We start from the raw sequence: 13490 nt of genomic DNA, 5'->3' as shown, positions 1-13490 counted from the left end.
ACCAACACACAGTGGTAGCTGTGTGTCCCATCTGCAAGATACACTGCAGCAACTCACCAAGGCTCATTCAATAGCATCTTCCAAAGCTGCAACCTCAAAAACCTCAAAAAATATAGCAGCAAATGCATGGAAACACTACGAACTGCAAGATCCCCTCCAAGTCACACACCATCCTGACTTGAAACTATAATCCCTGTTCCTTCACCGTCACTGTATCATAATCCTGGAACTCCCTCTCGAATAGCACTGTGGGTGTATCTACACCACATGGACTGCAGCGGTTCAAGGAGGCAGCCCACCATCACCTTTTCAAGGGCAATTTGGGATGGGCCATCACTGCTGGCCTAGTCAGGAACACCCACGTCCCATGAAAGGACTTTTAAAAAACAGACACTTAGATCTTTGACCCAGGAGGTGCCAATGCTTTGGCCTAGGATGCCTCCATATAGTTTTTATTTATCCTTCTGGCGAAGACAATGTTTATAATAATGAGGCCAAGTTGAGAACATGTTTTCAGTCGGACTCTATTTGCATTGGCCTTTCGATCATGTTTTCCAATGGCTCTGCTCCAGACTTGAGTCATGGCCAAGCCTGGCATAAAGTCCCCCAGGAGATAATTATGTTCTGTTTTTTGAGGTAGCAGTGAGGATTCATCAAAGTCAAAATAGAACTTTTCCTCAGTATCTTCATTGAAGATGTTGCCTGTGATTCTTTGACAGTTGCCTAGAATAAAATCAATGTCCTCTGGTTCTTGACACTTCTGCCAATTGGAAAGATTTCCTCCTATTTACTCTGTCCAGACTTATGATTTTGAGCACCTCTATCTCATTTGGAATGCGGAATATTTGGCTAATGGTAAAGTTCTTGGAAGTGTGGATGAGCAGAGGGATCTAGGTGTCCATGTACATAGATCCCTGAAAGTTGCCACCCAGGTTGATAGGGTTGTGAAGAAGGCCTATGGAGTGTTGGCCTTTATTGGTAGAGGGATTGAATTCCAGAGTCAGGAGGTCATGTTGCAGCTGTACAAAACTCTGGTACGGCTGCATTTGGAGTATTGCGTACAGTTCTGGTCACCGCATTATAGGAAGGACGTGGAGGCTTTGGAGCGGGTGCAGAGGAGATTTACCAGGATGTTGCCTGGTACGGAGGGAAAATCTTATGAGGAAAGGCTGATGGACTTGAGGTTGTTTTCGTTAGAGAGAAGAAGGTTAAGAGGAGACTTAATAGAGGCATACAAAATGATCAGGGGGTTAGATAGGGTGGACAGTGAGAGCCTTCTCCCGAGGATGGAAATGGCTGGCACGAGGGGACATAGCTTTAAACTGAGGGGTAATAGATATAGGACAGAGGTCAGAGGTAGGTTCTTTACGCAAAGAGTAGTGAGGCCGTGGAATGCCCTACCTGCTACAGTAGTGAACTCGCCAACATTGAGGGCATTTAAAAGTTTACTGGATAAACATATGGATGATAATGGCATAGTGTAGGTTAGATGGCTTTTGTTTCGGTGCAACATCGTGGGCCGAAGGGCCTGTACTGCGCTGTATCATTCTATGTTCTATGTTCTATCTAATTTCTTCTCAACCTTTGTTTCTCCAAAAGGGAGAAGACCCAGGTTCCCCAATCTATCCTCGTAACTGAGTCCCTCATCCCTGGATTTCCTCCTTGGAATGTATGAGCACACATTATTCATGGAGCTGTAATTTGCAGAACTCTACTGCACCACATTATTGTATACTATAGCTTAAGTTAAGCTACCTAATGTAGAATTTTGTGTCTGCAGTCATTGCCATCACTTTTCCCCACAAAGCTTTACCTCAATTGCTCCAATACCCCCCAGGTCTAACTGATCAGCATCAGGGAATGAGAAATTTATAGGAAAATATAGGAGAAAAGTGAGAAGAGAGTTGTAGACATCAGAAACAACAACCGATAGACAGAAGGGTAGGAAATCTAACAGAAATAAAGATGAGAGAATATGAGACTGTGAGACAGAAAATACAAAGAAAATTACTTTATCAATAAATTAGATACATTGGTGTAAGAACCTACATTTCTTAGTATAATCACAATTCTATTTTCCTAAACCCTTTTACCTTTCCTGAAGATCGGATTCCATGAAATAGGGCCAGCGCAGTTATCAGCCATGCCAGAAGCAAGCAGAGGGCTAAATACCAGACCAGCTCACCAGTCTCGTCGATCGAATGTGTACGACGCAAAACTGCTTTACTGAATAAAATAACGTTTGATGATTATACTATTCGTTAAACATTTTCTAGCAAATTGCAATGGTAATTACATATTGTAAGATTTTACCCCAGATCCAAATGTGTTTGAAAAATGTCCAGGTCATTGGTAATCGTTTTAGATTCTCTCCTCCACCCCCCTTTCCCCCCCTACGTTTATTCTTTATGGGATGTGGAAGTTGTGGGAAAGCCAGCAGCTATTGCCCATCCCTAATTGCCCTAAAACTGAGCAGCTTGTTAGGCCATTTCAGAAGACAGTCAACCACATTGCTGTGGGTCTGGAGTCACATGTAGGCAAGGATGGCAGGTTTCCTTAGTCAGCATTAGTGAACATGTTCTTATATTTAACACTAGTAAATCATATGGGTTTTATCACCGTGAGACTAGTTTTATGTTCTAAATTTATGAATTCAAATTTCACTAGCATGGTGAGATTTTGAATCCATGGCTCCAGATTATTCGTCTGGGCCTGTGACATATCTACTATGTCATCACTTCCTCTTTAATGTAACGTAACTGTTCAATGTATTTAGAATTACAAAATCGAAATTAAATTCAATGGGCGAGATTCTCCGACCCCCCCGCCAGGTCGGAGAATCGCCGGGGGCTGGCGTGAATCCTGCCCCCGCCGGTTGCCGAATTCTCCACCACCGGATATTCGGTGGGGGCGGGAATCGCGCCGCGCCGGTTGGCGCCCCCCCCCCCCGCGATTCTCCGGCCCGGATGGGCCGAAGTCCCGCCGCTAAAATGCCTGTCCCGCCGGCGTAGATTAAACCACCTACCTTACCGGCGGGACAAGGCAGCGCGGGCGGGCTCCGGGGTCCTGGGGGGGGGGGGGGGGGGGATCTGGCCCCGGGGGGTGTCCCCACGGTGGCCTGGCCCGCGATCGGGGCCCACCGATCCGCGGGCTGGCCTGTGCCGTGGGCACTCTTTCCCTTCCGCCTTTGCCACGGTCTCCACCATGGCGGAGGCTGAAGAGACTCCCTCCACTGCACATGCGTGGGAATGCCGTCAGCGGCCGCTGACGCTCCCGCGCATGCGCCGCCCGGAGGTGTCATTTCCGCGCCAGCTGGCGGGGCACCAAAGGTCTTTTCCGCCAGCTGGCGGGGCGGAAATTCGTCCGGCGCGGGCCTAGCCCCGTTTTGCGTCGTTTTGGGCGCCAGTCGGCGGACATCGCGCCGTTTCTGGAGAATTTCGCCCAATGTGTTTGATTCCTGTTTTATTTTTAAATATAACTTGGACTTAGGATGTTAAGACTACTCCTTCTGTACTCTCTGCATGAATATCTTCATCACTCAATCCCCCACTCACTAGTTTATAAATAATTTACTGACCTCTATGTGAATCAAACAGATCTATTAATATCTACAGAATTCTTAACCTCCACCAGATTTTAGTTTTATTCCTTTTAAAGTTTTCAATTAACCCAAAATTTGGCACTCGTTACGGGTGAAAGCTATTTCAAAGCATGTCTTTGATAGAATTATCAAGTATGGTGAAAATTGCAAAAATATCAATCTATCTGCTAATTCACATCTGTCACATTGATGGATATGGCACTTCTATCAAGCCCCACACACCCTTCCCCCCCATAACCAGCAATTCTGTCATCAGTACAATTAATTAAAATGGCAAGGAGGAAATTAAGCAAAGGTTAATTTTTGTCATTTAATTTTCAAATGTTGTGCTCAGTGTGAGACTTCTTCAGAACAAGTTAAAAATCTAAAATGTAATCAAATTTTGACTGCACACAATGCATTACTGAAGCAAAACTACATTATCCATTATTTTAATCATTTTGTCATGAGAGGTTCAAATGGGGTGACACAATTAAATGCTGGCCAAGCCAGCAACACCCCACGTCCCATAAATTTATTAAAAAATAAATTAGGTTAACCTCATTGTTATACATTAGGTATATCAAAATCAAAATTTAAAAATGTCAAGCAGCATATCCATTTTGATAATTTCACAAAAGATAAAATCTCTCAATGTAGCTATTCAGCCATTCTACTTACACCCAGTAATGCTCACTTGGGCTTTGTTGAGTTACATAGGCCAGAGTTCCATTTCTGCAAATTTCATCACTTTCTCCTTGAACACTCCTGCCAGCCAGTGTAAAATTGCAGGAAATATCTGTAAATTGTAATAGTATTAATAGCTATTAATCTAGTTTGCCAAATTATAACTACGGGGACTTTAATTAAACCCATATACTGGTGTCTAACTTTGCCTATTCAACAGGTCATCCGATAAGAATAAACAAAATCTAATCATTCAATCTTAGGAATGTAAAAGACAAGCAATTTGAAATTATTTATGGGACGGATAATCTGGATTTATCGAGAATCACTGAGGGATAAGACAGACAATGCCTGAGAAATTGGAATATCATCAGGCCCAAATGTGCCTTTGGTTGTTGTTTCAATTCAAAGCCACATGTTCTCTTGGGTGAACATTGTGCTCGTCACCAGTATAACAGGATACAAAAAATATATATTTTGAGAGACATTAAGGGTGGATTATTAGATATTCCAACAAATAACTAAAATTCAACTGAGCATTCTGTGGTTACCGGACGTTTACATTTAGAATTGTTAATCATGATGGCTCATTTAAAGGATATTATGCTCAAATGCTTTAATCTAATTTTAATGGTAGAACTGCAACATCTGCTGAATGATTTATACACAATGTAAAAAACTCTTCCAATTTGCAATTGCTTGTTTTCCTGGCTGAATTAAATGACCATTAACATCAGCCTAATTGCCACCACCATTTAGGCCTGCTAAAGTTTGATCAGATTCACCCGTTGGGGAAATTGCTCAGCCCTGTATATAGCCTGCTGCTTCTGCTGTTTAGAACATGCATTCCTGTTGTAGCTTTACCAGGTTGGCACCTCATTTGTAGGAATGCCTACTGCTCCTGGCATGATCTCCTATATTACACTGAACTCAGGTTGATCCCCTGATTTGATGATTATGATTGACTATATACCCCATTTGTTCTGCCACTGGAATGAAAAAAATGTGGGTATCCAGGCATGTGCAGTTTAAATTTGCCACTTTTGTAGAATGGAACATATTACATGTTATAACCTGCATGAGACCTACGGGGTCGGAGCAATTAGTCTCCCCATGAGCCTCGTTGAGTACAAACTCCCTCACTGAGGGGTGGGGAGCCCATGGACAGGTTAATAGACTTTGATATAAAAGTCGGCCAGACTTCGAACCGGCACCTCAGACCCAGCTGTGATCTGAAGATTATTGTACAAGTTATTACTTTGCAAGAAGACTAGTTTATCTTTATCCACCTGCCTCAGACTAGTCTGTGGCCACTAAACTGGCGACGAGAATAAAAGTGGCGTTTCACTCAACGTTGCTAACCATCAGATGAACAACTTTTCTGCACTACTGGACTAAGATTGGAATTCATTTTCCCCCGCAATATTTCAGAGCATAAATGGTTCAACGAGCTTTCAAGTTAGTACTTCCAGTAGCCCACAGTAAGGTTTTGGATAAAAAGGTCCGTAAGACCCTGAGCGGGATCTATGATCCTGAAGCTAAGTATTGACGCCGTCGGAAACGCTGTCGCATTTCTCGACGGCATCAACACGGCCTCAGGATCAGCAATTCCCGGGCCGAGAATCGGCAGGCTGGCCACGTAGAGCGGCCCCCGACCGGCGCCGCGAACCACGCTGGATTCTCTGCGGAGAATCGCGTGCCGGCGTGGCGCGATTCGCGCTGGTCGCTGGGATTCCCTGTTTCTAAAACTAAATTACATCAGTACAAAAGCACAGGAAATGAAAAGTTAATTCTTCACATTTTTTTCTGCAATGTCCATCTCCCTCCACCTTCCCCATCCGCATAGAAGAAATATTGCCAATCAAAGATAATTGACTAACTTGTTTACTTTCAACTTATAAATCACCAAAACATTTATGGCTTACCTACACAAATTCTGATCATTAGAACTACTGTATCTTTGTTAATCAAACTGGTAAATTCAAACTAAAATTGCTGACAGAATACCTTTCACTTTTCCACTGCATGTTTCATCTGCGCCCCACCAATCAAAGCACTCCGACCACGGCAAGGGGTATTGGAAGGAAGCAAAGAAATAGTACACAGAGTAGCCTATGATGCAGTTGTAGTAGAGGGCCACAAATGCTGACACAAAGACCATAGTGACACCTACACCTTCAAATGAAAGGAGAAAAAGGAACTCAGGTTAGAAATAATTTATTTGACTGCAGAAAATCGTTTCACTTTTACCTGGTTAGACAAATCAATGATTTTGTTCAATGACGGGTCCCACCATTTAGTTTTTACTCAAATCCAAAGAATCTCTACAGTGCAGAAGATGGCCATTCGGCTCATTGAGCCTGCACTGACCCTCCAAAAGAGCACAGTTCATTCAATTAAATATTCTTTGAACCAAATTTAAGTAGTTTTTTTTGGGAATCCCATGCAGGCACAGGCAGAGTGTACAAACTTCAAAAACTCTATTTCTGAAATTGTTTTGGAGTTTGAATAAATACCAATTTTACTGAAATATATTTAGAACATTTAGAGTATGTCAAAACAGTTTGATGAGCTGTGGGTACAAATAGCCAGAGTGATGTTAACAAACACCTGACCTCAAACATGGGGAACAATAGGCAATTAAAGTAACAGGTTAACTCTGGCAATGGTTTAAGTTATTGAAATTAAGAATATGGAAGCGGAGCGTAATCTGTAAACCACCAACAGTGGGAAGAGAGGAATAAATGTGCAGGTAAATTTCATTAAGGTTGAAAGGAGTTTAGTGCAACGATAAAGGGGTCCAAGTATCCTACTATAGGCTGTGAAAATAAAGGAAGCATGAACCATAAGAAGGGGAAACAATTCACAAAATGTGCATGAGAGAATTTCCTTAATCAGTACGTTTCCAGCATAATGAAGGGGGGGGGGGGGGGGAGCTGTGCTAGCTGTTGACCTGGGAATGAAGTGGGGAAAGTGGAGTATGTTTCAGTTGGAGAGCAGTTGGAGAGGTTCTGTCAAATTTCCCAGGTGGCCTTTCCACTGTTTTTCCACTCACCAGCTATCTATGTCAATTTTACATGGGGAGGACAAGACCTCAGGCAGTCAGCCCACCAAGGGTGGCCAACCCTCACAAATTTTACAGGATTGTCCCCTAATTGAAGCAAGTCTCGAGTCAACAAGTTGCCGGGTTGTATGTTGCCAGGATGCTGTTCAGTTTGTATTTCAGCATGTACACTATGCAATGTATGTCTGCACTTCTCCCAGCTGCTCAATCTGACAGTTCGTCAGCAACACAGCCCTCCCACTCACATTTGATATCAACCACTTCCGCTGGTATGTTTCCCCCATGCCACAGTCTCTCTTCATTTTCTCTGAGAGTTGAGCAACCTGAGCCCACCCTTCACCCCATTTGAAACCCCTAAGTGACCAAAACTGGTGGTAGGTGGTCAGGAGCAGGGTGGAAATCTAACATGTCATCCCTCTCATACCTCAGGGTGTGATGCCACCCTCAAGGAACCCTTTCCACAGCAGGCACTTATTTTCCCAAGGTCTTTCACCTGCATGTGGACCCTCCCTCCCCTGGTCTCTCCATCAAAATCCACACTCCTTTTGTCTCACCTACCATCACTGCCATGAGACCCCAGATTTTACCTGGTCCTGAGGGGACTATAGCCGCAGTCCTGTCTACTGCTGCCACTAGCGCTGCCAGGGCAACAGACCTGCTGGCCGATCTGACTGTCCAACAGCTCTCCAAGGCGGGACATCCACCCAACTGAGATAATCCTGTCTGCAGCTAATTAACACTCCTTGGAGTATTAAATGGCTGTGCGGCTGTTGTGATGGGCGGAGATGTGTCCCCCCCCCCCCCAACTCTCCATTTGGTGGGGTAGAAAACGCCACCATCTGAATAATCTTACTCATGGTGTCAGAAGAATAAAGGCTTCAAATGTTCAAAATGAACCCAACAACTACAGATCTACCAGACTAATTGGAGACACCAGTCCCATAATAAAAAAATAATTTGCTCTTGGGAAAATTGAGTTCATGAATGAAAACAATGTTAGCAGAAATTTGTTAAAGGCAGTAACGTTTGACTAACTTAATTGAGCTCTTTGATGCAGCATTGGATAGAATCAATGAGAGTGTATGGTTGGTTGTATATACAGAAATTATCGAGGCATCTGATGAATGATTACACAAGAGACTCAACAGCAAAATTGATGCCAATGAGAATGAAGGGCCAGTGATCACCTGGAGACATAACTGACAATGAAACAGGAAGTAGAATGTGGTGAATGGTTGCTTCCCAATGAGGAGGGAAGTGTGCTCTGTTGAGTTCTAGGGATTGGCTTTGGCTCACTGTTCTTTTTGATATGATCTAGGCTTCGGCTCACCAGGTAGAATTTCAATGTTTGTGAATGACACAAAATTCAGAAATGTATTAATTACGGAGGAAACTAGAAACAGATGCCCAGGGTACAAGGATTGGTGAAATAGACAACATGAAGTGAATCATTTTGATCTGGTGAAGAGGCAATGCAAACTGAATGGGGCAAATTTTAAAGGGAGTGCAGGATCAGAAGGACATGAGGGGTGTACATACAAGGGGAGGCAGTGACTTAGTGGTATTATCACTGGGCTCTTAATCCAGGGTAATGTTCTGGGGACTTGAGTTCAAATCCCACTTGGGCAATTGGTGGAATTTGAATTCAATAAAAATCTGGAAATAAATGACTAACGATGACCATGAAGCCATTCCTGAAAGCCGGTCGTGGCCATTGGACACTTCTTCCCGAGATTGGGAAAGGCGCGACCGATCACTCCGTGGCCGTACTGACACCCACCCATGACCCTCCCGTGGGTCGCGACCCCGAGTTTAAAAATTGATGTGTTGGGTGCTCTGCTACACAGACGAACCAACACGGTTGCGAATGGTACAACTCAGTTGTATTACTAACATTTATTTACAGTGGTAAACTGGTTACTGAGGTTCGATCATAACCCTAGAATCTGTGGACCTATTCCTAATACTATCTTGGAGTGGCACTCAGCACATGGTGGATGTCTGAGTGGTTTGCTGTGAGCTCTGTGCCCTGAGCTGTCTCCTGCTGGAATGCCCGGGAAGTGTCGTGTTCCCTGTTTTGTAGTGTGTATGCTCTTGCCTGTGATTGGCTGTGGGGTTGTGTGTGTGTGTTGATTGGTCCGTTGATCTGCCCATCAGTATGTATGTATGTTTGTACCATGATGTTTACCTGAATATCATGACAAAAATGACTGCTATAAAACACTGATCAGGCTCCTGCTGGAATGTGTCTAATTCCAGGCTGTGCTAGGAAAGATGTCATGGCCTTAAGAGAACGGAGAAGCCATTTACGAGAATGGTTCCAGGGAGCCAGTTGTGTGTGGGGAATCAAACAGTCTTTACGCCCTCCAGTATCACAGTGTGTGAAGAAATCAAATTTAATTTCCATGGAATGGCTAGAGAAACCTTTTACCTCCTTCTCAAAGACATTTAACGGGGAGGTCGGGCAAAGGAGAGGAGACAAAGAGGAGTAGAGATTCTTGATAAGAGCAAATAAAGACCTGGGGCGGGATTCTCCGATCCCCCGCCGGGTCGGCGAATCGCTGGGGGCTGGCGTGAATCCTGCCCCCGCCGGTTGCCGAATTCTCCGGCACCGGATATTCGGCGGGGGTGGGGATCGCGCCACGCCGGTTGGCGGGCCCCCCCCCCGGCGATTCTTCGGCCGCTGCTGGAATGCCTGTCCCGCCGGCGAGAATCAAACCACCTCTCTTACCGGCGGGACAAGGCGGCGCGGGCGGGCTCCGGGGTCCTGGGGGGGGTTGCGGGGCGATCTGGCCCCAGGGGGTGCCCCCACTGTGGCCTGGCCCGCGATCGGTCCCACCGATCCGCGGGCGGGCCTGTGCCGTGGGGCACTCTTTTCCTTCCGCCTTCGCCATGGTCTCCACTATGGCGGAGGCGGAAGAGACCACCTCCACTGCGCATGCGCGGGAGCGTCAGCGGCCGCTCACGGCATCCCCGCGCATGCGCCGCACGGCAAAGTCAGTTTCACGCCAGCTGGCGGGGCACCAAAGGCCTTTCCCGCCAGCTGGCGGGGCGGAAATCAGTCCGGCGCGGGCCTAGCCCCTCAAGGTTAGGGCTCGGCCCCTCAAGATGCGGAGGATTCCGCACCTTTGGGGCGGCACGATGCCGGACTGATTTGCGCCGTTTTTGGTGCCGGTCGGCGGACATCGCGCCGATTGCGGAGAATCCCGCCCCTGGTTCCAATAGATGTATAACCAGAGGACACTGATTTAAGGTCATTGGCAAAAGAAAAAGGGATGACAGGAAGAAAAAAATTCTTACACAACAAGTTATGATGATCTGGAATGCACTGCCCAAAATAGTCTCCCCAAAATAGTCTCAAAAGGGAATTGGACAAGTACTTGAAAAAATGAAAATTTACAAGACCACAGGGAAGATCAGGGGGTTTTGACTAATTGGATGGTGCTTTCGAAATCCCAGCACAGACAAAGCTGAATAGCCTCTCTGCAGGCTGTATCTTTTATTATCTGATCATAACAAATGCTTGATGTTCCAAAATGCTTTACTGGGGATGGGGGTCAAAATGGTAAATGAACATACTGCTTTCCCCTCAGTGAATGAAGCATTCGGGGATATTTTAAAATTGTGAAATAGATATCGGTGTGCATATGTAAATAAAATATATTTTAAAAAAACATATTTTTTTCTAGTTTTGTGGCAAACTAATTAATCCATAGGAAGTACATGACTATCGGCAGACATGCATCACATTAACAATACCTTTTTTGATTGGTCGTGTTTCATTTGTAAGGCTTTTGACAAACATATACCATGGAATCCCAGCCACTTTCTGGGCGGAATTCTCCGCAATCGGCGCGATGTCCGCCGACCGGCGCCAAAAACGGCGCGAATCAGTCCGGCATCGCGCCGCCCCAAAGGTGCGGAATCCTCCGCATCTTGAGCGGCCGAGCCCTAACCTTGAGGGGCTAGGCCCGCGCCAGACTGATTTCCGGCCCGCCAGCTGACGGGAAAGGCCTTTGGTGCCCCACCAGCTGGCGCGAAACTGACTTTGCCGGGCCCCACATGCGCGGGAGCATCAGCGGCCGCTCACGGCATCCCCGCGCATGCACAGTGGAGGGGGTCTCTTCCGCCTCCGCCATGGTGGAGACCGTGGCGAAGGTGGAAGGAAAAGAGTGCCCCCATGGCACAGGCCCGCCCGCGGATCGGTGGGCTCCGATCGCGGGCCAGGCCACCGTGGGGGCACCCCCCGGGGCCAGATAGCCCCGCGCCCCCCCCAGGACCCCGGAGCCCGCCCGCGCCTTGTCCCGCCGGTAAGAGAGGTGGGAGGTGGTTTAATCCACGCCGGCGGGACTTGCATTCCAGCAGCGGGACTTCGACCCATCCGGGCTGGAGAATCGCCGGGGGGGGTGGGCGGGCCCGCCAAACGGCACGGCGCGATTCCCGCCCCCGCCGAATATCCGGTGCCGGAGAATTCGGCATCCGGCGGCGGCGGGATTCACGCCAGCCCCCGGCGATTCTCCGACCCGGTGGGGGGTCGGAGAATCTCGCCCCTGATCTTTTACTATCAAGGCTGTGGACCAACTAGGTAAGAAATCTGACAGACAGTCAATAGATGGGATGAAAAGTACAGTTCTACTCAGTTCCCGCCTGGCACAGCAGAAATTTTAAATAGCAACTGATTTTTAGAGAATGTATGACACTTGCGACAACAGTATCAGATTCATGCACAATTCAGATTAGTAACAGTAGCTAAAACTGAACTAAGACCATTCATAAAAATGGTTTTGAACAAAGTCTTGAAAGGTCCAGCATTAAAACAGGTTTGTTATTGTTTTGCACTTTGATTTATGGGCAATATGTCACCAAATTATTTAAAAATAATAGCAGAACTAAACATTGTGGGCCAAAAAATTTCCAACAGACATCTTGTGTGATTTGGGCAGGCTGTTTCTCGTTGGCTGCCGTGTTGAGATCGAGGCCTGTATTCACACACACTTAATCCCAAAAGTTTGCTACCGTGTGAATCTCACCATGCCTGTTTCTCTCGCTGTCTGGTTCGTCTGACTCATGCCTTAGCTTCGCGCAGCTAACAACTCAGCACTCTATCCCAGTCAAGACACGAGAATGGCAACGTTGAGACCTGCTCCTCCTTTTGGAGATGTTAGCCTGTGTAAGGTGTAGCAAACTCATCAAAGGACCAAAAATGAACTGGACATGTTGGAAAAGAACATTCCCTTTAAAAAAGGACAGATTGCTGTACAATCCATGTCTGCAGGCAGACAACTGAATATGCATTTTTCAAGACAAGCAGGCCATGAGTCATGAAACGGCCCGATCTCATTCAAAGAGGGGCAGTTGAAATACCAATCATTTGTTGCCCTGGCCAGACGGAACCACAATACCTTAATGGGATAACAATTAAAGTTGTCTCCAGCGACCATTGTCAAGAGACCAGCAGAAACCAGAGATATTGCAAACTTTTGTAAGGGCACTGATTAAAATCAAATTATATTATGACACCTTTTGGTTGGGGAACTTAATCACTTCCATCCTGTCAACAATCAGAAAGGCTTCCTTTGTCCTGGAACTCACCTGTGGGTCAGTATTTGACCCATTCAGGGTTTTGCCCTTAAAATGACAAGTCTGAGGAACTGTTTTGGGACTCTACTCTCCTGCCTGACACACTCTTCGCCTTGCTGAAGACAGACCACGCGAACCGGAGGAACAACAGCTGCAAGGACCGGCCAGCTTGGAAGAAGATCTAAAGAAATCTGTGCCAATGTTTTTTTTAGCTATCCTGTTCCTGGAGAGGTGAGTATATTCTTCCAGCTCACAGAAAACTCCCAATTAGTATAGTTTGTTGAGGTTTGGGGTGGGGGAGTGAATATGACAGTGAAGTGCCACTGTTTTTCTGTGATGGAGGGATTGAATGTTTGTGGAAGGGGTAGCAATCAAGTAGGCTGCTTTGTCCTGGATAGTGTTGAGCTTCTTCAGTGTTATTGGAACTACACTCATCCAGGCAAGTGGAGAGTATTCCATTACACCCCTGACTTGTAGTTGGTGGTCAGGCTTTGGGGAGTCAGGAGGTGAGTTTTTCGCCATAGGATTCCTAGCCTTTGACCTGCTCTGATAGCCACAGTATTAATATGGCTAGACCTG

General features: G+C 46.2%; 2 protein-coding genes across 2 annotated transcripts in view; both read right to left on the bottom strand.

Annotated features, from left to right (window-relative positions):
- Window positions 1-2151, bottom strand: part of LOC140428904 (sodium- and chloride-dependent neutral and basic amino acid transporter B(0+)-like) — an 89622-nt gene extending 87471 nt beyond the window's left edge. Inside the window, exon 1 of the mRNA XM_072515552.1 lies at window positions 2094-2151. The gene's annotated coding sequence lies outside the window, so the exon portion shown is untranslated. The remainder of the gene's footprint in view (window positions 1-2093) is intronic.
- Window positions 2152-4257: 2106 nt separating this feature from the next.
- The window catches only part of LOC140428903 (sodium- and chloride-dependent neutral and basic amino acid transporter B(0+)-like), a 70381-nt gene continuing 61148 nt past the window's right edge, over window positions 4258-13490 (bottom strand). The window contains exons 4-5 of the mRNA XM_072515551.1: window positions 6275-6442; window positions 4258-4379 (exon numbers count right to left, since the gene is read on the bottom strand). Of these exons, the coding sequence (XP_072371652.1) occupies window positions 4258-4379; window positions 6275-6442 (290 nt within the window). The remainder of the gene's footprint in view (window positions 4380-6274; window positions 6443-13490) is intronic.

This window comes from Scyliorhinus torazame, chromosome 8 (genome assembly GCF_047496885.1).
Source record: "Scyliorhinus torazame isolate Kashiwa2021f chromosome 8, sScyTor2.1, whole genome shotgun sequence".
In the NCBI taxonomy this organism is placed as follows: Eukaryota; Metazoa; Chordata; class Chondrichthyes; order Carcharhiniformes; family Scyliorhinidae; genus Scyliorhinus; species Scyliorhinus torazame.
This window is presented reverse-complemented; position numbering and strand designations above follow the sequence as displayed.